Here is a 24,452-nt window from a genome sequence, read left to right on the forward strand (position 1 = left end):
GTAAACTCCTCAATGTCATGCAAACAGTGCATCCCGGTGCCTGCGGCAATCACTCCTCCCTGCCCGGCCCCCTGGAAACCCTCGCTGCCCCCCACCCCGGGCCCACGGCGCCCCCGGAACCTCTGAAATGCAGCATGTGATGCCTGGCACACTTACCACATCCACTAGCTGAGATAGTGCAAGGCCAAACTTTATTTTTATTTTGTCATTCAGGTGTTCCACGGGACGAACCCATCTTTCGTAGTCTTGAAACAAATCCTTAAACAAACTGTCTTCGTGTTTTGCCACCAAGGATGGTTCAGCCAATCCTGCATAAAGATTTTTCAAAGTTAGTGTATTAGCTTCTCGCCCACTAAATACCTATGCTTTAAAAAATGTTCGGCTTTATAGGAATCAACCTATTATTTAGGCTATTTTTTTAAGATTTTATTTTTATTTATTTATCCATGAGAGACACAGAGATGCACAAAGAGAGGCAGAGACCCAGGCAGAGGGAGAAGCAGGCTCTATGCAGGGAGCCCGACGCAGGACTTGATCCCGGGACCCCAGGATCACACCCTGGGCCGAAGGTGGCACTAAACCACTGAGCCACCCAGGCTGCCCATATTTAGGCTATTAATAGAGCCTTTACAATAAAATATTGATACAAATGTTTATGATCAATAAGGGACACTGTGGCTTGGATATATCTCTTAGTAAAATCCGATTACTCATATGGAAATATGCTATGTTCCTTAGGAAACACTCAGTACTTTATACAGAATATTCTAACAAAAGCTTTTAAATAAGTTGCCAGGGCTCGAGGGGTTGCTTGGGGAAAAATTCCAAACCTAGAAAACAGAGACTTTGAGGTGCATTTACATCAACTGTAAATGTAAAATTAACAAATTTTCATTTACATGACTTTGCTATACAAACATATAAGCACTGGATGAATTATTCAGATGTCATACCTTTGTTGGCTATATGTTTGCAGACAGTTACCTTAGGGCCTGACACTTAAAAGAGAGAGAGAAACAGGGATCCCTGGGTGGCGCAGCGGTTTGGCGCCTGCCTTTGGCCCAGGGCGCGATCCTGGAGACCCGGGATCGAGTCCCGCGTCGGGCTCCCGGTGCATGGAGCCTGCTTCTCCCTCTGCCTGTGTCTCTGCCTCTCTCTCTCTATCTGTGTGTGACTATCATAAATAAATAAAAATTAAAAAAAAAAAGAGAGAGAGAGAGAAACAGAATTTTTTATATTCTAGATGCCATGGCCGCGGAGCGGTTAGATTCCCTGGTCACCGTTATGTTTGTTCTTCTGCCAAGTTGGATTAAGCCTCTGAACAAACGAGAGTTTTCAGTGTTACGTGCTCCGAGTCCCTGTCAAGGGTCTGAAATGAGTGAAAGTCAAGCCTGACGTTTACCAGGACTCCCGATTTTACAAAGAAAAAGCATTTACTTGAACCAAAACATTGCTGGCTTATTTATGATGAGGGACGCACGCAGGACTCTGCAGGCACGAGGGGCCTTCTCCAACCTGACAGAAAACCAGCGCTTTCCCAAGACCTCGTGTCTTTATTAGACCGTGTTCCAGCGGGAGGAAGCCCGCCCCGGCGCCCCTGTCCCGTCCACCCGTCAAGAGTGCAGCACACTCCTCTCTGGCTCCCCTGGTGAGTTAGGAAACTCGATTTAATCTGTAAATACCATAGACCTTGAACCTGCTTCCCATAAAAGACTCCTTATGTGAAAATGCACAGCGTTGGAGAGATTCCAATTCAACTGGAATGTTATGCACTGGAGAGTCATTCGTTTTATTTATTTATTTTTTTGAGTCGTTTGTTTTAATGTTTAAGAGCCGTTAATTCAATAGCATTACTCTCTCCTCTCCTACTCCTGCTTAAAATTTTTATAGCCTCTGAAACACCAAAAGTTTGAGGTTGTTTGAAAGATAAAAATGACAAATAAAATGCATTTTAATAGCATCTAAGAACCTTTTGCCTTAGGGAAAAAGATGCTAGCTTGATTCGCCACCTCGAATCCTGTTTGAAAGAAAGTAGGTGGGGTATAAATAATACATTGACAAATTAATTCTAACATTCCCTCTAACGACAATCCTTAAGATGCAGCCTCAAAAATATCTTCCTAGTATATCCAATATTAGAAATACTATTTCCTCAACACAATTTTATGGAAATAGTGAGTGCTAATGTCAGTGATGTTTTAACACAAAACCTTAATCATGCAAATTCTAGGTAGAGGATTTTTAGCCGGTTCTAAATCTTTTTAAGTTTATGCTGCTCATAAGCTTAAATTTAAGCTCAGAATGCTTAAAGGAGAGGAGGATACGTGATGGGAGATGCCATGCCATAGGGCTGGTTAGTGGCAGAGCTCTGAAGGGCCCCCAGGGCTCCGCTCCACCTCTTACACCTCTCATGTGAACATTTTCCATCCTGAGACTTTATCAAAGTGCTTAATTAGTGTCACACTCCCTGACAGCTCCAGCCCATACTAATTTTTGCTCACTCATTCAACAAATGTTTCTTGGACAAGTGCCTCATACTAGGCACTGTGCCCAGTACCGGGCACACAGGGATAAACACAGTCCAGCAGGAAAGATCGACACAGTGCACGTGGTGCTACTAAGTTCGATAGAAACTGAATTCAAACTTGAATATGCTTTTCAAAAAGTTGTTCTGCACAGTTAACATTTGCTCATTTATTTCCACTCAAAATAAATAATTTAAATCAATTACTTTCAACCTCAGTTCCTTGGAATCCCAGGGCATTTATTTTTCATACTATTTTTCACCAAGATCGTATATTATTTGACATATACTGCTCTGTGTTCTTTTCCAGTTATGTCACGTAAGTCTTGGGTCTCCAAAGAAATCAATGCCCTAAAAGGTAGAAATAATTTCTATACTTTGGCACCTCTACAGTCCTAAGTATAATGCTGATCACAACAGTCACTTTAATACATTTTAGTTTTCTGTCCTGACTTAAAAAGAGGGACCTGGGAGAAAATATTTGTAGATCATTTATCTGATAAGGGGTGTGTACCAAGACTATATAAAAAACTATTACAAATCAATGATAAAAAGATACAACAACCCAATTTTCAAATGGGTTACTGATCTGAACAGACCTTTCTCCAAAGAACAGCCAGTAAGTGTCTGAAAAGATATTCAACCCCTTTACCCATCAGAAAAATGCCGATCAAAGCTATAATGAGGGGTGCCTGGCCGGCTCAGTTGATGGAGCGGCGACTCTTGATCTTGGGGTCATGAGTTCAAGTCTCATATTGGGTATAGAAACAGTAAATAAATAAATAAATAAATAAATAAATAAATAAATAAATATTAAAAAAAAACCTACAGTGAGTTATCGTTTCACACCCAATACAATGGTTATGATTGAAAACAGAGATAACAATTGTTGAGAAGGATGTGGAGAAATTGGGACCCTTGTACACTCCTGGTAGGAGTGTAACATGGTGTGATTGCTTTGGAAAACATTTAATAGTCCCTTAAAAAGTTAACTATAGGGTTACGATAGACCTAGCAATTCTACTCTCAGTACATACCCAAGAGAGATGAAAACAGCTGTCCACCCAAAACTTGCACATGAACATTCACAGCGGCATTTTTCATAATAGCTAAAAGGTGGAAACAACCCAGATGCCTATTAAATGATAAATGGATAGATGAAATGTGGAATACCCAATGGAATATTATTTTGTCATTAAAATGAATTAATGAGGGGATCCCTGGGTGGCTCAGCAGTTTAGCGCCTTCCTTCAGCCCAGGGCCTGATCCTGGGGTCCCGGGATCGAGTCCCACGTCAGGCTCCCTGCATGGGGTCCTTCTCCCTCTGCCTGTGTCTCTGCCTCTCTCTTCTCTCTGTGTGTCTCTCATGAATAAATAAATAAAATCTTAAAAAAAAATAAAATGAATTAATGACGCATGCTAGAACATGGATGTACCTTTTAAATATTATGCTAAGTAAAAGAAGCCAGTCACAAAGACTGTAAATTATGATTCCACCTACATGAACTATCCAGAAAAGGCAAATCAAGAGATGCAGAAAAGTAGATTGGTGGTTGCCTGGTAGGGGCTGGGGGTGGGGGGGTGGAGATAATGTTCAAACATCAATTTTGGTGACAGTCACACTAGCCTAAATATACTAAAAATCACTGGATCATGTACTTTAAATAGGTGAGTTGTCTGGTGCATAAATGACATCTTGATAATCTGTGACCAAAAGGAAGACGTCTTCACAACTGAGCTAAGGCGAGCAGGTACGTGGACAACACAGCACTGATCAGAGCTGAGAAAACGTGACAAACATGTAGATATGACCTTCAGAAAAATTATACCACAACATTTCCTTGGAAAATAACAAAGATAAAAAACTATGTGTGCAATGCCAGTGCATTTATTTTCCTTATTTCTTTGTAATGTTTTATACCTTTCCTAGTAATGGTCTATTTTTTAAATTAAGACCTCATTCCTCTTGTGGGTGCCTGGGTGGCTCAGTCACTGAAGTGCCTGCCTTCTGCTCAGGCCGTGGTCTCGAGGTCCTGGGATTGGGTACAGCACTGGGCTCCCTGCTCAGCAGTGAGTCTGCGTCTCCCTCTGTCTCAAGTAAATAAATAAAATCTTAAAAAAAAAGAAAAAAAAAAGACTTCATTCCTTTCCCACCCCCCCAAAAAAATACTGATGAATTCTATCAAACATTCAAAGAAGAATTAATATCAATCCTTCTCAAATTCTTCCAAAATATAGAGGAGGAAAAAACACGTTCAAACTCATTCTACGAGGCCGGCATTACCCTGAAACCAAAACCACACAAGGATTAAAAAGAGAATTCACAGAAAAGAGAATTACGGGCTACTATCCCTGATCAACACAGATGCAATAATTCTCAACTATATATTAGCAAACCAAATCAACACACCAAAAGGGTCATTCAACGTGATCGAGGGGGGATTTCTCCCAGGGACGCAAGGATGCTTTAAAATCCACAAATCAGGGCAGCCCCGGTGGTGCAGCGGATTAGCGCTGCCTGCAGCCCAGGGTGTGATCTGGAAACCCCGGATCAAGTCCCACGTCAGGCTCTCTGCATGGAGCCTGCTTCTCCCTCTGCCTGTGTCTCTGCCTCTCTCTCTCTCTTTCTCTGCATCTCTATGAATAAATAAATAAAATCTTTAAAAAAAAATCCACAAACCAGTCTGTGTGATACACCAGTTAACAAAATGAAGGATAAAAATCATAGGATCCTCGCAATAGAGGATGCAGAAAAGCACTTGACCAACTTCAATATCCACTCACGATAAAGCCTCGTAACAAAGTGGACACCGAGGAAATCTGCCTCAGCATAGTAAAGGCCGTACGGCCCACGGCTAAGAGCACAATCAACGGTGAGAAGCTGAGAGCCGTTCCTCAGGCCAGGGACAGACAGGGATGCCCACTCTCACCACTTTTATCCAACACAGACCGGAGTCCTAGCCAGAGCAGTGAAGCAGGAATAAGAAATAAGAGGTATCTGGGTGGCTCAGTCGGTTAAGTGTCTGACTCTCGGTTTTGGCTCAAATCATAATCTCAGGGACCTGCAAGCGAGCCCCACTCACCAGGACCCCGAGGGAATTGTACCAAAGGAAATAAGTCAAAGGTGGATGGCGTACAATGTCACTTAAATGGAATATCTATTTTAAAAAGCTCACAAATGCCGAGAACAGCTTGGTGGTTGACAGAGGCAAGGGGGTGATGGGTGAACAAAGTGGGTAAAGGGGATCAAGAAGTACAAAGTTTAGTCATAAAATAAATGTCACAGTGACGTAATACACAGCCTGGTGACAATACCGTGTTGCATATTTGAAGGTTGCTAAGAAAGTGGACCTCGAGGGCAGCCCGGGTGGCTCAGCCCAGGCCGAGACCCCGGGGTCCCGTGATCGAGTCCCACGTCGGGCTCCCTGCACGGGGCCTGCTCCTCCCTCTGCCTGAGTCTCTGCCTCTCTCTCTCTCTCTCTCTCATGAATGAATAAAGTCTTAAAAAAAAAAAAAAAAAGGGAAGTTGACCCTGAAAGTTCTCATCGGAAGGAAAAAAATGTTTTTAAAAGAAGAAAAACTGTGAGCATGTATGGTAAAGGATGTTAACGAGACCTATTGTGATCATAAAAAATAATTTAAAAACTGCTTTTCAGAGATTATCTTACAGAACAGTTCAAGGTTCATGGCAAGTTTGGGGGGAAGGTAAAGAGATTTCCATGTCCGCCCTGCCCGTGAGGACATCCCCCAGCAGAGTGGGGGGACACCTGGGGCAGCTGATGAGCCTACACCGTCGCATCGTTGCTACCCGAAGTCCAGAGCCTGCACTCCCCCTGCGTCACCCCTGGCGTCACAGGATCCCTGGGTGTGTGGGAGCGTGTGTCACACGCCCGGCCCATTCATCCCTCCACGCCCAGCACACCCCCGCCAGCCGCTCACCCCCTTCCCCTCCCCCTAGTTTTACATTAGGCAGCCTGCTTTCGAGAACTATTGTAATAAATAGAAAATGACACGTGTCATAGTGTGGAGGTCTGTGTCCCCCTAGAGTTCATGTTGAAGCCCAAGCCCCCAGGGCCTGGAGTGGTGCCCGAGGCACGGGGCAGAGAGGGCGAACGGTGCCTGGGGTGGGGGGGGAGCGTCCATGCGGGGCCCCCCCGCCAGTGACCACAGCCTCCTCCCTGGGTCACAGCCGCAGGGCCGCCTGTCTGCTGCATTTTGCTACATCAGCCCGAAGGGCCGGGGCAGCACAGGAGGGCTAAAGGTCACGACACATTTTTGCCACCTTGACAGCAAACGTGCAGATGTCCTTCATAAGGGAAGAGGCTACAGTCTGAAAGGCTGTCATCTGCCCACCAGGGGCTGACCTGTCACCAGGTCTGAAGACAGAAGAGTCGTCAAAGCCTGGGTTTTTCTGCATCAACTGATTCCACCTGTTTGGGGTAAGTACCAGTTAGCAGAACCTGCCATCCAGGCCAGTCCTCTCTCCTCTCACTCAGGAGGTCTGAGGTCCTAGCGACTGAAAGGAGACGACTCTGCAGGCGCTTAAATCCTGACTCATCCAGGCACTCAGCAGTTTAGCGCCGCCTTCGGCCCAGGGCGTGATCCTGGGTCCCGGGATCGAGTCCCGCGTCGGGCTCCCTGCATGGAGCCTGCTTCTCCCTCTGCCTGGGTCTCTGCCTCTCTCTCTCTTTCTCTCTCTCTCTATCATGAATAAATCAATAAATAAATCTTAAAAAAAATAAAATAAATAAAATGGCCAACAAGCAGTGAGAAGATCATCGTCACTGATCATGAGACAAATGCAAATCAAAATCACAAAGTGTCACCCACACCCATTAGGATAGCTACTGTCACTTAACAAAACAAAACAAAACAAATGTGTTGGAGAGAATGGGGAGGCTGGACCCCTCGCGCCCTTTCGTGGGAAGGTGAAATGACGCAGGATTGTGGAAAATAGTGTGGAGGTTTCTCAAAACATTAAAGACAGAGTTACGGGATTGTCCGCAAATCCCCCTTCCGGGCATATCTTCCAAAGAACTGAAAGCAGGGTGTTGAGGAGCGTATTTGCACAGCCGTGTGCGCAGCAGCATCATGCACGAGAGCCAAGGGATGGAAGCAACCCAATGTCCACCTGCAGGTGGAGGGGCCAGTGTGGGCCACACACCCCCTGACCGTCACTCGGCACCCGCTACAGAGTCTGGAGGCTGTGGTCACGCTCGGTGAAACGCGTGAGTCAATGAAGGGCAAACACTGCTTGATTCTGCGAACACGAGGTGTCTAGAGTAAAGTCACAGACGTGGAAAGCAGCGTGTGGCGACGGGGACAGGGACAGGGAGGGCAGACGTGGGACAGTTTGTTTATCTGAGGGAGCGAGTGAGCGTGAGCAGGGGGAGGGCACAGGCGGGGGGAGAAGCAGGCTCCACGCAGGGAGCCCGCCACGGGGCTCGATCCCAGGACCCCGGAGTCACGGCCTGGGCCGAAGGTGGCGCTGAACCGCTGGGCCACCTGGGCTGCCCAAGTTTTCTCTTTATTCAAGAAAATAACCAGAGAGGCCAACTGTCTTCGGAAAACAAGTGCTTTCAGGGCTGGACTCCTGGGTGGAGTCTCACGGTGGAATAAGCCCGGGCCACGGGGAGCAGATCACGGGCCGGGTGAAATCCGATTTCCAAAGACCCATGGTTTCGCCGTCCTTCCTGGGCGTAGGTGTGACATCCCCACATCTGGAGACGGATTTACCCGCCACTTGCTTTGCTTTCGAGAACTATTGTAATAAATAGAAAATGACACGTGTCATAGTGTGGATGTCTGTGTCCCCCTAGAGTTCATGTTGAAGCCCAAGCCCCCAGGGCCTGGAGTGGTGCCCGAGGCACGGGGCAGAGAGGGCGAGTCATCAAAGGGCATCCGTACAAAACTGCGCCTGATGGGGCCGGTGGCCTCCCTGGCCTCTACCTGCTACACACTCCCTCCCCACAGTGTAACACCCGGAAATGCCTCCAGCTGTTGCAAAGGTCCTGGGGGCTGAGAGGGGGCTGAGTGGGGAAGGGTGTTGCAAAACTACTCGGGTGAGAACCACTGGTCCAACCTAAGTAGCACAGGTAGAGCTAGGACCCAGGTTCACTTCTGCTTTTTCTCAAAATAAAACTTTAATTACAAAGTAACTAAATACTACATGAGCATTGCCAAGATTCAATCCGGAAGAACTCATCGAGTAGCATCTGTCCTCCTCCCCGCCTCCCTTCCTGCAAGGGTAACCACTGTGAGGTGTGATGTGCAGACACTTTTACACACACATGCACAAGGAGCAAACGTTTTGCTCTTCTCAAGCTCTGGGGCCTCTGTTTTCATCCCGGAGTACACGTCAGTCCGAGCCTCTCTGTCCCCACTCCTCCACGAGCTGCAGAGAGGGCTGTGTTCTGAGTCTATCGTGATTTAAGCTTTTCCCCATCAATGGGCATTCACACAGTCTTCAATTCTGGGTTATTTCTAACCATGCTACAATGAGGAAAATGCCGTGTTAGCATCCTTATACATCTATTTTCCCACACTTATATAAGGATTCCCGTGGCACCGACTTCTTAGAACTGCTGAGTCAAAGGTATACACGTTTTAAATTTTGCTGGGTACTGCCAATAGCCCCCCTCCTCCTTCACTGGCTGCCACAAGAAGGAAATAAGGGAATGCCCCTAAAGAGGCTTGTACGAGTACATACAATGTATTATATAATACTATGCCCCCAGTGCACGGTTCAAGGCATTATTGGGGCAGTTAATTCACTTTTCTAAGTCTCCTTGTTTTATTTTTTAAAAAAATGACTTCTATTCCTTTTTTTTTTAAAAAAAAAAAACAATCTTCTTTGCAGGAATTCTAGGTTGGTTGGTTTAAGCAATAGCAAGATCAAGCACTGAACATAATTCTTTTGCAAATGAGGAGAAATGTGTTCTGTATCCAACTGCCACAACACAACAGATAAGTATGCGTACCAGTCATTATTTTAAGAATTAAGGATGAAATGTGGAGGATTTTTTTCACTTCGGGATTTTCATCACACCTTCTATTGATTCTTACAACAGCATTATGGGATAAAGCTTCTCTGTAACTGATACGCTTTAGTAAACCTGACTTAACATATTTCCTGGACTCTTGGAACACCTGCAGTAAGACAATGACCTTAGACAGTGTTAAATTTAGGTCCGGTCAATAGTCCTCAAGGAGAGGAGACATCGGACACAGAGGAGACAGGGTGAGAATCAGCCCAGGTATGCCCAGGGCCCGCCGTCTGAGTCGGCCGCACAGCCCGCGGCAGCTGGTACGTCGATAGCACCCTAGGTCAGGACGCGCGGTGGCACGTGCCATTGCCGCCCTTTGCTATGGTCTGGGTGACCGTGGTGAGGCTGTTGCACACGCCCCCCCTTAGAGTTGTCCGAGTGAGCACGGAGGGCTCGAAGGACGGCAGCGGAGTGTGAGGAGGGAGGACAGAGCTCGTTTTCTTAGTTTCTACTGGTCTTACATTGATGGGCTACAGTTCACTCAAATTCACCATTTCCATAATCATTGCCATTGGATTCTCCCGAAAATCCGCCCAATTGATAGGAATGGGAAGACGTCTACAGGTGTGCTGGTCATGTGGAGCTCCAGCCAGCGGCACCCGCGTCCCCTGAGCACCTTAGGGGTGCTCGGCCCTGCCTCCAGCCTGTGGAACCAGCATCTGGGGCCTCGCCACCCCCTGCAGATTGCAGCCCACACCACCTGGAAGCCATAGTCCGCAAGACTTACCGCAATGACTCTCCAGGGGCAGGGGTGAGACCAATTCTGTCCCTTAAGGCCCATCAGACTGTATCTGGAGACATTTTTTGGTGGGTGCCACGGGCATCGTGGCTAGAGGCCAGACATGCTGCCAAACAATTTACAACACGCAGGAAGCTTCATGTAACAAGGAATTTTCCAGCTCCAATATCAGGGGTTGAGAGACCCTGACTTAGAGAAAAAAAAGCTTTGCCTGATTCTACATATATGCTGTTGATCATAAAGTAAAAAAAATAAAATAAAATATCCAAAGTCCATACTGTGAGGTTCAGGTTCAAGACAGTGATGTACGTAGGGGCTCCTGACTCACCTCCTCCCGCAGACATACTGGGTCTATAACCACACACGGGACAAGCTCCTCCTAAGTAACCCAGATGGCTGCTGAGTGTGACTACACATCAGACACTGGGGAGACCACCACCTTAAAGCAGGCAGGACGCCATAAGCCGCACCCTGCAGGGCAACCCATAACTAAGAGAAAACTCAAAACCCAGGCCCGCCCCCCAAGGAGCCAGGGATTCAAAACCCACACCGCCGGGCACCTTAACGTTTAAGACCTGCAAGTGAGAAATGAGCCCTAACATCCAACTTTGAGGACCAAGAGGGCTCACGTCCCGGGCCCGAGAGGCCATGAGAAGCTGGAAGATGGCTCTCAGGCCCGCAACTCACCAGCCGGCCAAAGTGAAGGGGCGTCTCCAGACGCAGACTTTGGCCTGAGTCCCCCACACCTGGAGGCCATGGCCACAGCCCCGGGACGGGCACCACTCAGGTCACCTCTGTGGCCATCAGAGCACCAGTACTCATGCCTGCACATGCGTCTGGTCCCCTGACTTCTGTGGCGCCCGGCAGGGGATGCTCCTTGACTACCTGACTCCTGGTCCCATGGGACTGCAACAACTGGTGCCACCCAAAAAGGGGCTTGCACCCCTGTCTGTCGCCCTGACTTTCGCAGCTGCTGACAAGGGACGTCTCTTCACCACTGGTCACTGGCGGCCAGTGGGGCTTGTGCTGGTGGGTCCCACAGGACCGTGTGCACTGGAGAAAGAGCTCACAAACAGCCTCCGTCCCCAGGGCACAGCAAGGGGCAAGGCACCAGGAGCTCAGTCTCTGTGGAGGAGGCCTACTAGCTAACCATCGTGGCTCTGGCCTGATGGGCACATTTCTAATTAAACTCTCATCCAGGGGCTGACTGTGAACTTTTCTGGACCCCCAGAGAGTAGACACTGCTTGCTCTCTCCCTGTCACGCTCTGGAGGACCAGGGTCTCCTGGAAGGAGGCTTTACAAATGACTAGTGTCCTGTTTTTTACATCTGGTGCCCGTGTCTGCAGCTGCTGCCCAGAGAATGCCCCTTGACCATATGGCTCAGGAGATGGCTGGGGGAGGGGTGGAGGGTGCCGCTCTCCTGGGTCCCCTGGGACTGGCAATTGAAGAACCAGTTCCTGGAGGGCACCACCCCCGGGCATGGCCCAGACAGCAGACTGAGACAGACAGACACACACCCCCAGCTGGTCTTTCTGTGAAGGCGCTCTCTAACTCCTCTGGATCTTTGCCCTCAAGGGCAGGCTTCAGGGTTAGCATAAATCCAGTGGACTGTGGGGGATCCCAGCCAACACAAGCTGTGGACACCACGTTGGTGCTCTCCTCCTGCCTTGCTCCAACTGCCAGCATCGCTCAGGAAAGCCTTTATATACTTGTTGGGAGCTTAGGCTTTGCAGCTGCCCCCCAGTGGATAACTGCCAGGTCACCTGGCCACTAGGGTTCGCTCTTGCGGTCCCACACAACTCTACATATTAGCATGCTTTTATTTATTTATTTATTTATTTTAAGATTTATTTATTTTAGAGAGTGAGCAGGAGTGAGGGAGGGGCAGAGGAAGAGGAAGAGAGACTCTCAAGCAGATTCCCTGCCCAGCCTAGAGCCCAATGCAGGGCCCAATCTCATGATGCCAAGATCACGACCTGAGTTGAAAGCAAGAGTCAGAAAGATGCTCAACGGACTACACCACCCAGGGGCCCCTATGTTAGCAGACTTTTAAAAGCTGCCACCTGGGGGCACCTGGCTGGCTCAATCAGTAGACTGTGTGACTCCTGACCTGTGCTTGTGAGTTCCAGCCCCATGCTGGGCATAGAGCCTACTTTAAATGAATGAGTGAATGAATAAAGCTGCTACCTGAGGGTCTAGCTACCAAACACCCTGAATCCAGGTACTAATATCCTCCCTTAGGTAGACTGACAGGTCTTGGAACATCTTCACCTACTGGAAGCTATTAAAAATATAACAGGCTGGGACGTCTGGGTGGCTCAGAGGTTGAGCGCCCGCCTTGGGCCCAGGATGTGACCCCGGGGTCCCGGGATCGAGACCCGCATCCGGCTCCCTGCGTGGAGCCTGCTTTTCCCTCCGCCTGTGTCTCTGCCTCTCTCTGTGTGTCTCTCATGAATAAATAAATAAAAAATCTTAAAAAGAAAAATTCTAAAAAAAAAATATATATATATATATATAAATAACAGGCTGCTTGGACATGCACAAAGGTTTGAGAGCCAACAAAGAACTGGGCAGGGTTGAATGACAAGGTTCACCTTCTACACAGGCCCCTCCTTCAAGACTAGGACAGGTGTTTGTTCAACTACAGACACCAACACGGAGAGTCAAGCTAGGGCTCCCTGCATGGAGCCTGCTTCTCCCTCTGCCTGTGTTTCTACCCCTGTCTCTGTGCCTCGAATGAATGAATGAATGAATGATCTATAAAAAAGAGACTCAAACTAAATGAAGAAAGAGAGAAGTGTGTTCCAACTGAAAGAACAAGATAAAAGCCTAGAAAAAAACCTTCATGAAATGAAGATAATTTACTTGATAAAGAGTTCAAAGTCATGGTTGTAAAGATGCTCACTAGACTGGGGAGAAGAATGAATGAACACGGCAAGAACTTCAACAAAGATTTAGAAAATACATGAAGGTACCAAACAGAAGTCACAGAGTGAAGAATACAATAACTGAACTGAAAGATACAGTTAGAAGTTCAACACTGATTAGAGGAAGGAGAAGGGAGGATCAGTCAACTTGAAGACAAGACAGTGGAACTCACCCAAACAGAGCAGCAGAAAGAAAAAAGAATTTTTAAAAGTGAAGATACGTAAGAGGCCTACGGGACAACATCGGATGGACTAACACTCACATCACAGGGATCTCAGGAAGAACAGAGAAAGAGAGAGAGAGGGGTGCCTGGGTGGCTCAGTCAGTTAAGCATCTGACTTCAGCTCAAGTCACCATCTTGGGTCCTGGGATCTCTCTCTCGAATAAATAAAAAGATCTTTAAATAAATAAATAAGGTGGAACATTTCCCTAACCTGGGGAAGGAAGCATATATCCTGACCTAGGAATCCCAGAGAGTCCCAAATAGGACTCAAAGAGATCCACACCAAGATACATTATAATTCAAATGTCAGAAGTTAAAAATAAGGATAAAATATTGAAAGCAGCAAGAGAAAACAACCTATATACAAGTGAACCCCATAAGGCTATCAGCAGATTTTTCAGCAGAAATTTTTACAGGTCAGAAGGCAGTGGTATGATATATTCAAAGTGCTGAAAGAGGGATCCCTGGGTGGCGCAGCGGTTTGGCGCCTGCCTTTGGCCCAGGGCGAGATCCTGGAGACCCGGGATCGAATCCCACGTCGGGCTCCCGGTGCATGGAGCCTGATTCTCCCTCTGCCTATGTCTCGGCCTCTCTCTCTCTCTGTATGACTATCACAAAAACAAAACAAAACAAAAAAAACCACAAAGTGCTGAAAGGGAAAAATTTCCAACCAAGAATACTCCACCCAGGAGAGTTATCATTCAGAACTGAAAGAGAAATAAATGGTTTTCCTGAGAAGCAAAAGAGTTCATGACCACAATACCAGCCTTACAAAAAAATACTAAAGGGATTTCTTCAAGCTGAAAAGAAAGAGCACTAATTAATAACAAGAAAATATATGAAAGAATAAATCTCATTAGAAAGGAAAATATATATAACTCCTTACAAAGCTAGTATGAAAGCTAAAAGACCAAAGTAGTAAAAAAAATAACTATGTTTATAGTAATTAGTTAAGGAATACCAAAGATTTTTAAAATGCAGAATGTGACATCAAACACATAAAACATGGGCCAGAGAAAGAATAAAACTGTTGAATTTTTTAATGGGATCAAATTTAAGTTGTTATCAATTTAAAATAGACTGTTAAAGACATAAATTGCTATATGTAAGCCTCATGGTAACCACAAAGCAATAACCTTTTATAAATACAAAAAAGATAAAGAGAAAGGAATATAAATATACCACTAAAGAAAATCACCAAACCACAAAAAGAAGAGAACAAGAAAGGAGAGGAACGACAAAAACAATTAGTAAGCAATTAACAACATGGCAATTAGCATATACCTATCAATGACTACTTTAAATATAAATGGATTAAATTCTCTAATCAAAACACTGAGTGGCTGAATGGATTATAAAAAAAAAAAAGACCGGGATCCCTGGGTGGCATAGCGGTTTAGCGCCTGCCTTTGGCCCAGGGCGCGATCTGGAGACCCGGGATCGAATCCCACATCGGGCTCCCGGTGCATGGAGCCTGCTTCTCCCTCTGCCTATGTCTCTGCCTCTCTCTCTCTCTCTCTGTGTGACTATCATAAAAAATAAAAAAAAAAAAGACCAATCTATATATTGCCTATGAGAGACTCCCTTTAGATGTAAGGACATACAGACTGAAAGTGAAGGGATGGAAAAGACCCCATGGAAATGGAAGCCAAGAAAACTTGGAGCAGGGCAGCCCGGGTGGCTCAGTGGTTTAGCGCCACCTTTGGTCCAGGACGTGATCCCAGAGACCCGGAATCGAGTCCCGCATTGGGCTCCCTGCATGGAGCCTGCTTCTCCCTCTGCCTGTGTCTCTGCCTCTCTCTCTCTGTGTCTCTCATGAATGAATAAATAAAATCTTAAAAAAAAAACCCATCTTGGAGCCCCTATACTTTTATCAGCCTGAAACAAAGACTGTAGGGGTGCCTGGCTGTCTCTGTGGGTGGAGCACGCAGCTATTGATCTTGGGGTTTTGAGTTCGAGCCCCACACTGGGCATACAATATACTTTAAAAAGTAAATGAAAATTTTTAAAAACACAAATATGGCTGTTATATAATGATAAAGGGGACAATCTAAAAAAGGGATGCAATATTTGTTAATATTTATTCATCCAACTTGGGAGGACCTACATATATAAAGCAAATATTAACAGATCTAAAAAGAGAAATAGATAGCAATGCAATGAGAGTAAGGGATTTTAATACCTCATTTACATAAATGGATAGATCATCTAGACAGAAAATCAACAAGGAAATGTCAGTATTAAAGGACACATTAAACCAGATAGACCTACGTATGTATAGAACATGCCATCCAAAGCAACAGAATATATATATATTTTTTCAAATGCACATGGAATAGTTTCCAGGATAGATCATATGGTAGGCCACAAATGAAGTTTTAATAAATTTAAGAGGATTAAAATCATGTCAAGTATATTTTCTGATCACAACAGCATGAAACTAGAAATTAATCAATGAGTAAAACTGAAAAATTCACAAATATGTGGAGTTTAAACAGCATACTATAGGGATCCCTGGGTGGCGCAGCGGTTTAGCGCCTGCCTTTGGCCCAGGGCGCGATCCTGGAGACCCGGGATCGAATCCCACGTCGGGCTTCCGGGGCATGGAGCCTGCTTCTCCCTCTGCCTATGTCTCTGCCTCTCTCTCTCTCTCTCTCTATGTGACTATCATAAATAAATAAAATTAAAAAAAAAAATTAAAAAAAAAAATAAATAAACAGCATACTATCAAACAGCTAATGGATTGAAGAAGCAATCAAAAGAGAAATTTTAAAAATGCCCTGAGAGAAATGAAAATGGAAATATAAATACTAAAATTTGTGGGATGCAGCAAAAACAGCTTTAAGAGGGAAGTTCATAGCTATAAATGTCTACCTCAAGAAACAAGTCTCAAATAAACAATCTCAAGGAACCAGGAAAAGATGAACAAATCCTAAAGTTAGAGGGTAGGAGATAATGAAGATTAAAGAAATAAATGAAATAGAGACTGAAAAATGAAGTAAAGATCAATGAAACTAAGAGCTGATTTTCTAAAAGATAAATAAAATTGACACTCTTTAGCTAGAGTCATCAAAAAAAAAAAAAAAAAGAGAGGACCCAAATAAAGAAAATCAGAAATGAAACAGGAAATGTTACAAATGATACCACAGAAAGAGAAAGGACCATAAATGACTCCTGCAAATAGTTATATCCCAACAAATTGGACAACCTAGAACACATAAATTCCCAGGAACATACAATCTACCAAGACTGAATCATGGTGAAACAGAAAAGCTGAACAGACTGATAACTAGTAAGGAGATTGAATCAGTAATTAAAAATTTCACAGAAAAGAAAAATCCAGATGGATTCACTGGTGAATTCTACTGAACATTCAAAGAATTATTATCAATTCATCTCAAACTCTCAAGTTCTGACAAAAAAAATAGAAGAGGAAGAAACATGTTCAAACTCATTCTACGAAGCCAGCATTACCCTGAAACCAAAACCACACAAGGATGCCACAGAAAAGAGAATTACGGGCTACTATCCCTGATCAACACAGATGCAATAATCCTCAACTATATATTAGCAAACCAAATCAACACACCAAAAGGGTCATTCAACGCGATCGAGGGGGGATTTCTCCCAGGGACACAAGGATGCTTTAAAATCCACAAACCAGTCTGTGTGATACACCAATTAACAAAATGAAGGATAAAAATCATAGGATCCTCGCAATAGATGCAGAAAAGCACTTGACCAACTTTAATATCCACTCACGATAAAGCCTCGTAACAAAGTGGACACCGAGGAAATCTGCCTCAGCATAGTAAAGGCCGTACGGCCCACGGCTAAGAGCACAATCAACGGTGAGAAGCTGAGAGCCGTTCCTCAGGCCAGGGACAGACAGGGATGCCCACTCTTACCACTTTTATCCAACACAGACCGGAGTCCTAGCCAGAGCAGTGAAGCAGGAATAAGAAATAAAAGGTATCTATATCGGTAAAGAAGTAAAAATGTCACTACTTCCAGATGACATAATGTTACATATAGAAACTTGAAACAGGGATCCCTGGGTGGCGCAGCGGTTTAGCGCCTGCCTTTGACCCAGGGCGCGATCCTGGAGACCCGGGATCGAATCCCACGTCGGGCTCCCGGTGTATGGAGCCTGCTTCTCTCTCTGCCTGTGTCTCTGCCTCTCTCTCTCTGTGTCTATCATGAATAAATAAATAAAATCTTAAACAAAAAAAGAAACTTGAAACACTCCACCAAAAATATTGTAAGAATAAACAAAATCAGTAAAGCTGCAGGATACCAAATCAACACACAAAAAACCTGCTGCATTTCTATATACTAATAGTAAACCATCGGGAAGAGAAGGTGTTTTTTTTTTTAATTTACTTATGATAGGCACACAGTGAGGGGGAGAGAGAGAGAGAGAGAGAGAGAGAGAGGCAGAGGGAGAAGCAGGCTCCATGCACCGGGAGCCTGACGTGGGATTCGATCCTGGGTCTCCAGGATCGTGCCCTGGGCCAAAGGCAGGCGCTAAACCGCTGTGCCACCCAGGGATCCCAAGAAGGTTTTTTTTTGTTTTTAATTTTTTTTTTATTTATTTATGATAGTCTCACAGAGAGAGAGAGAGGCAGAGACACAGGCAGAGGGAGAAGCAGGCTCCATGCACCGGGAGCCCGACGTGGGATTCGATCCCGGGTCTCCAGGATCGCGCCCTGGGCCAAAGGCAGGCGCCAAACCGCTGCGCCACCCAGGGATCCCATCAAGAAGGTTTTTTAAAAGCCGCATTTACAATTGCATTGAAATAAATACCTAAGAATGAATTTGACCAAGGGGATGAGACACCTGTATATCGAGAACTCCAAGACATTAAAGAAATTGGGACGCCCGGGTGGCTCAGTGGTTGAGCATCTCCCTTCAGCCCAGGGTGTGATCCTGGGGTCCCAGGATCGAGTCCCACATTGGGCTCCCTGCATGGAGCCTGCTTCTCCCTCTGCCTGTGTCTCTGCCTCTCTCTCTCATGAATAAATTTTTTTAAAAAGTTTAAAAAAAAAAGAAATTGAAAATAAGAGATATAAATAGAAAGATGCTCAGGATTTAAAAAATATTGTTAAAATGTCCATACTACCCCCAAATAATCTGCAGATTCAATGCAATCCCTATCAATATCCCAATGTTATTTTTCAAGAAAACAGAACAAATAATCCTAAACTTTGTTCAGAACCATAAAAACTCAGAAGAGCCAACACAACCTTGAGAAAGAAGAACTAAGCTGGAGGTTATCCTGTTCCCTGGTTCCAAACCATGTCGCAAATCTATAGTCACTAAAACAGTACAGTCCTGGCACGAAACCAGACCCATGGATCCGGGACCAGAGTAGAGAGCTCAGAAATAAACCCACGCTTCTACGGTCAGCGAATTGATGACAAAGGAGCCAAGAATACCCAAGGAGGAAAGGACAGGCATCAGGTAAACGGTGTCAGGAAATAATAAATGGTGTCAGGAAAACGGACAGCCACAGGCAGAAGAATGAAACCACGCCACTTTCTCACACCACGCACAAAATAAACTCAAAATGGTTTAAAGACTTGAACATAAGATCCAAAACCATGTAACTCTTGGAAGAAACATTGGTGGTAAGCTCCCTGACACGGGTCTTGGCCATAATTTTCTGAATCTGACACTACTAGAAAGCCCGCACGTAGCAAAGAAGCAGACACGCAGACAGAAAACTCTGGACGCAGTAACATCCCATGGTTAGCGTGGCAGCCGGCACTCACTCGTACTGCTATAGGAGTGTGTGCATTCCTCTTTGCATTAAACACGTAAATTCCTGCTAGCAGAAGAATATCCTTTTCAAAAGGGAAAAACGAGAGGTAATAGTATGGAAGTAGCAACGCAGAGTGTGCGTACCCACGCTCCAGGCTCCACGGTCCGTGAAAGTGGGCACATAAGCAGCCCCGGCAGGACTACAGGGCACCCCGTCTCCGTGAGCGAGAACCACGGCTCTCAGGCCCACAGGTGGAGGGAATGTTTGGTAGAAAACTGAGCACACTTTCCTCTGTGACTGTTATGCCTGGCAGGTTTCTAATTAAAGGCCCTATCACACTTCGGTGCAGATATTTATGTGACTGTCAAAGCATATTACATTACACGCCTCAAAAAAAAAAAAAAGAGTGTCATGCTGTCCTTTTTGTCAGATTCAAATATTCATATTTAATTGCTCTCTTTACTAGTAAAAGGCTTTACTTTATAAATCTACTTAAGAAGAAAGCATAAGGTTTCTGAATTAAACTCAGTTAGTAGAAACAATATCCCGCTTCCCCAAAATGGAAACAGACCATTTAGATTAAAATTTTAGCAGAAAGGGATCATTGAAATAATCTCTTCTATCCTCCTGTCATTATAAAACTATACCTCTGGTGTTCTGGAGAGTCTGTTTAGACTTCTAAACAAACAAGTCATAAACTTTTATCAAAAACTATCCCAATATTTGCCAACTCATACTGTCAAGACATGCTTATTTAATATTAAACTTAAAATTACATCTGAAAAAATTAATTCCAATTCTTAAGGGAGAAGAATAATAGTATTAGAAGAAAAATGTTCTGTACTGAAATTACTGTACTAAAAATTCATATCCTAATTACAAAAAATTACTTGCTAGATCTAATTTGTAGATTATAGGTTGAAAAAAAAACCTTATTCTGACAAATAAATGACTGGGAACCTTTCAAAGTGCCATTGATAGTCTACATTAAGTCAGGTGCATCAGGAAATGCACCCAAGAACCCTACCTGCCAGGTGCTCACAGCCTAGCTCATAGAGCATATTTAGTATTTGCAAGGAAACCAAAATAATGTTCCATTTCAAATAATGTGAGAGGTTTGCCTGAGGAACTGAGGCACCTAGAGATTCTTCTCAATGTCATCACAAAAGCAGAGATGACAGCCACCATGGGGGTATTCCTGTTAGCTTCTGCAAATGTGAATGAAAATGAAAATAATTAAAGGTGAAGAGAAAAAAATCTTTCACAGCTCTCACTTTCCATAAATAGTTATTTTAGTTCCCTTTTAATGATAGATCTATTACTATATATACTAAAAATAAAGTTTCAACCACTTAAAATGTCACATAGCTAAGAAATATAACTGAGTGATGACATAAATCACTGTCCCAGTCATGGTCAGATTGGTTAAAAAGGCTTGTATTATCTTAATGTACTAATTATTCTTTTTTTTTTTAATTCTTACTTTATTTTTAGTAATCTCTACACGCCAACGGTGGGGCTCGAATTCATGACCTTGAGATCAAGAATCACATGCTCTCCCGGCTGAGCCAGCCCAGTGCCCCACTAATACAATACAGACAAAATTGCCTCTTGAGCCACTTTTCAAATTCTGCAATTTTCCATCACCCATGAACGTACGGCTGTTGGCAGACTAGACTTTTGGTTTCCTGAGGATTGGTTCACAGAAAACCGTAAGAAACAGTGATTACGGGGCAGCCCGGGTGGCTCAGCGGTTTGGTGCCGCCTTTAGTCCAGGGTGTGGTCCTGGGGACCTGGGATCAAGTCCCACGTCAGGTTCTGGGTCTCTGCCTCTCTCTCTCTGTATGTGTCTCTCATGAATGAATAAATAAAATATTTTTAAAAATTAAAAAAAAGAAACAGTGATTATTGAAATTCTAAGGTAAATATGAAAATAGCAAAATGTAGATTTTGGCTGATGGGACCTAAACATCTACCGCCACCCTCTCATTTTAAAGAGGGAGAAATAAAGCGAGGTCAAGCTAATGCCCAAGGAAACGGCAATTAGTGGCAGGTCTCCAGACAGTACTGTAAGCCACCCCACAAATCCCATCACCATTTAGGAGCAAGTGTGCATTCCATCATCCATTTAACATCACTTTGTTCTCCAAACAATCACTAAGAGCACACAGACTCTTGGAAGTTTTAGAGCTGGAGTGGGGAGCCATTAACGAACCCTCATTCTACGGATGAGCAAAGTAACGTACAGAGAGAGCTTACTGCCCGGTCCATCCCTCTGCAACATCTATGGGGCTCCTCGCTATACTGAAATTAAAACTGAAAAAAAAAAAAATCCCAGTTCTTAAGGAGCTCACGTGGGACAAAGAGAAAACATAAACGTAATAGAACGTGATGTTATTGAGAGGTACTTGCTAAGTAGCGTGGGTCAGAAAGGAGATGGATCGGCCTGGACAGCGCCCAGCACCACGCGGGGTCGTAGGTTGCGGACCCCATTCACAGCTTGAGTACAATGTTCTGTATTAAAACAGGAGAAAAGCTCCACTTTCAGCAAAAGGTGCAGGAAACGATGGCTCTCTAGACTGTCTGGCTCGGCACCTGGCATTTCACTACCTAATTCTGGAGAGGACTCAGGTAACCCCAGTGCTGCAACGGAAGCCGACCAACACACTTGTCCAGGTGAAGATGACGCCCCGGAGTCCCCCGAACCCAGGTTCGTGGGGTCCCGAGCATCAGTCCTTTCCTCTGGTTATGACCGGGACATGCTCAGCACAGGACTTTCTCTAAATGTCGAAGTCACCTTCCGGTGATTTCCCTCGGGGCTCCTTCCGCAGTGCGCCCGGCAATAAACAACTCTAGTGTCAAGATCATCGCTTCTGGAGTCAGAAATCGTTGTTGACAAAGCTTAAGGGGAGGCGGGGGAGATTCTTCCCACACCTGAACATGTCTCCTCTCTAGGAAACTTCACCCACGGAGGCTGAAGTTCTGCTGGAAACTTCGGCTCTCACCTTCACCTGTCACAGCTGCTCCAGAAATGGTAGCATTTCTCCCCAAGACGCTGAGGGGAGCAACTATGATATTTCCTAAAGCCCTGGGAAGTGAGGCCCACTGAGCATTTTCTTCTGTTCTTTCTATTCCTGCGCAAAACACCTCGGCGCCCGCCTGGAGGCTGAAAGGCCGGCTGCGGAGCCGGGAGCTGGGGATGCAGGGCGCTCCCCACCCGGCCCGGAGGCTCCCCAAGGTCCCCACGCGCAGTCTCAGCCCCGTAGGTCCTGCGCCCACACGGGGCCGCCCCGCTGGGTGCCTACGCCCGGGACCTCGGAGCTGCGGCGGGGTCCACGCGGCCTCCCCGCGGGTCCCAGGGCGGCGGGGCCGCAGTAGCGACCCCCGTGGCCGCCGAACTCACCGCCGCAACCTCGCTCCGCCCCGGACCCCGTACTGAACGGCTGCCTCTGCGCCCCGCGTTCCCTGCGAACCCGAGCTGGGGCCCAACACCAGCCTCCGGGGCCGCCCGGCCGCTCCGCACCCCCTGACCTGTCTGCACCCTCCCCACCCCCGTGATCCCGCTCCCTGACCCGCCCGCGACCCCGGCTGCCCCGCGCCCCCGACGCCCCCCACACCGGCCCCTGACCTGGTTGCACCCCCCCCCGCCCTCCCCCGCCCCGCTCCCTGACCCGCCCGCGACCCTGGCTGCCCCGCACCCCGTGACCTCTCTGCGCCCGCTGCGCCCCACCCCCACCCGCTCCCTGACCCGCCGGCGACCCCGGCTGCCCCGCGCCCCCTGACCTCTCTGCGCCTCCCCCGTGACCCCGCTCCCTGACCCGCCCGCGCCCCCGGCCGCCCGTGCCCCCCTCCCCTGCCCTGTATGCGCCCCCCGCCGCCCCGCACCCCGCCCGGTACTCCGAGGGCGAACGCAGGGGCTGCCCCGCCGCCCAGCCTCACCTCCAGGCGCGACCCCCGCGCCGGCCGGGCCCCAGCGCCCCGCGACCAGCTGGAGGAGGAGGAGGAGGCGCAGCGGGCTGGGCCCGAGGCCGAGGACCCCCGGCCCGTACCCCCGCGCCGACATCGCCCGGCCCCGCGCGGGAAAACAGGCGGGGGCTCACGGCGGCCGCGCGGGAAGGAAGGTGGCTCCAGACGGACGGGGCCGGGACGGGGAAGCCCACGCGGGACGGACGCTGCCGCGGGCTGCTGCGGGCTGCTGCGGGCGCTGCCACCTCGGCCCACAGGTTCCCGCCGGCTCCCAGCGGGCGGGGAGGCTCGCGCCTGGCCCCGCCCCCGCCCCAGGCCCCGCCCCGGCCCCGCCCCGCCGGCGCGTAGCCACGCCCCCACCTTCCCGCCCGCCTTGGGCCTCGCTGTTTAGAAGCGACCTTAGCGCTAAAGCCCCTTTGCCCCGCCCCCCGAGTGGCCCCGCCCCCGAGTGGCCCCGCCCCCGAGTGGCCCCGCCCCCGAGTGGCCCCGCCCCCGAGTGGCCCCGCCCCCCGAGTGGCCCCGCCCCCGAGTGGCCCCGCCCCCGGCCCCAAGCCCGCGGCCCGACGGCCAATCCCGGCAGCACCAGGCCCCGGGCGCCCGGCCGCCCGCCTTGCTGGCCTCCGGCTGCCTGGGCGGGTCCCCGTCCGCCCTGACCACCACGGTCCCTATGAACATCCGCGCCGCGCTCAGCGCCGGGGGTGCGGACGGACGGGAGGAGGTTTTTTCCGCGTCCGCACGAGAACTGGCCCCCAAGAACGTGGCAGGGAGCTCGCCTCCCGCCCGCTCCCCGTCCCTGAAGCCACACGTGGGAGCTGGGGGTGCAGCCCGGACCCTCCTTCCGGAGCCCGACGGAGGACATGCAGCGGCCTCAGCACCGACCCACAGCCGCCCCCGCCACCCCGTGTGCCCCCCGTGACCTCCGTAAGGAGCGGCCCCCCCGCCACGGGCCGACGGCGTCACGGCCTCTGTTCCTCGTTAGGAGGAAGCTCCGTGGGCCCGAAGGAGCACAGCGGGTTAGCTGGGAGCGCGGGGCAGAGCGGCAGGCTCGTCCGCAGCCCGCCCCGCCCCCCCCGCCCCGCAGAGCGCGCAGCCCCGCCTCCCCGCTCCGAAGCCGGGTGCAGACCCGAGGCGCGGCGGTCCGCGTGCATCCGGGCAGGGACGGGGGCTGGAGGGGCGCGGGCTGGCGGCTGCTTGACGTGCGCGGCTCCCGGGCCTCGAGCCTCTGGCCTCCGCCCCCGCCAGCAGGACGGCGGCTCCTGCA

At 47.9% G+C, this 24,452-nt stretch overlaps 1 protein-coding gene across 4 annotated transcripts in view; it reads right to left on the reverse strand.

Annotated features, from left to right (window-relative positions):
• The window catches only part of CHRNA5 (cholinergic receptor nicotinic alpha 5 subunit), a 34,399-nt gene that overhangs the window by 9,338 nt on the left and 609 nt on the right, over positions 1-24,452 (reverse strand). Inside the window, exons 1-2 of one of the 4 annotated variants that reach the window (XM_035713931.2) lie at positions 23,165-23,460; positions 157-308 (exon numbers count right to left, since the gene is read on the reverse strand). In XM_035713931.2, coding sequence (XP_035569824.1) covers positions 157-308; positions 23,165-23,288 — 276 coding nt within the window. In that variant the 5' untranslated portion in view covers positions 23,289-23,460. Of the gene's footprint in view, positions 1-156; positions 309-4,445; positions 4,600-23,164; positions 23,461-24,452 lie in introns of those variants that run through there. The other 3 variants (XM_025450769.3, XM_049092851.1, XM_035713935.2) reach the window with 3 other exon arrangements.

Source organism: Canis lupus, chromosome 13, assembly GCF_003254725.2.
Source record: "Canis lupus dingo isolate Sandy chromosome 13, ASM325472v2, whole genome shotgun sequence".
Taxonomy (NCBI): Eukaryota; Metazoa; Chordata; class Mammalia; order Carnivora; family Canidae; genus Canis; species Canis lupus.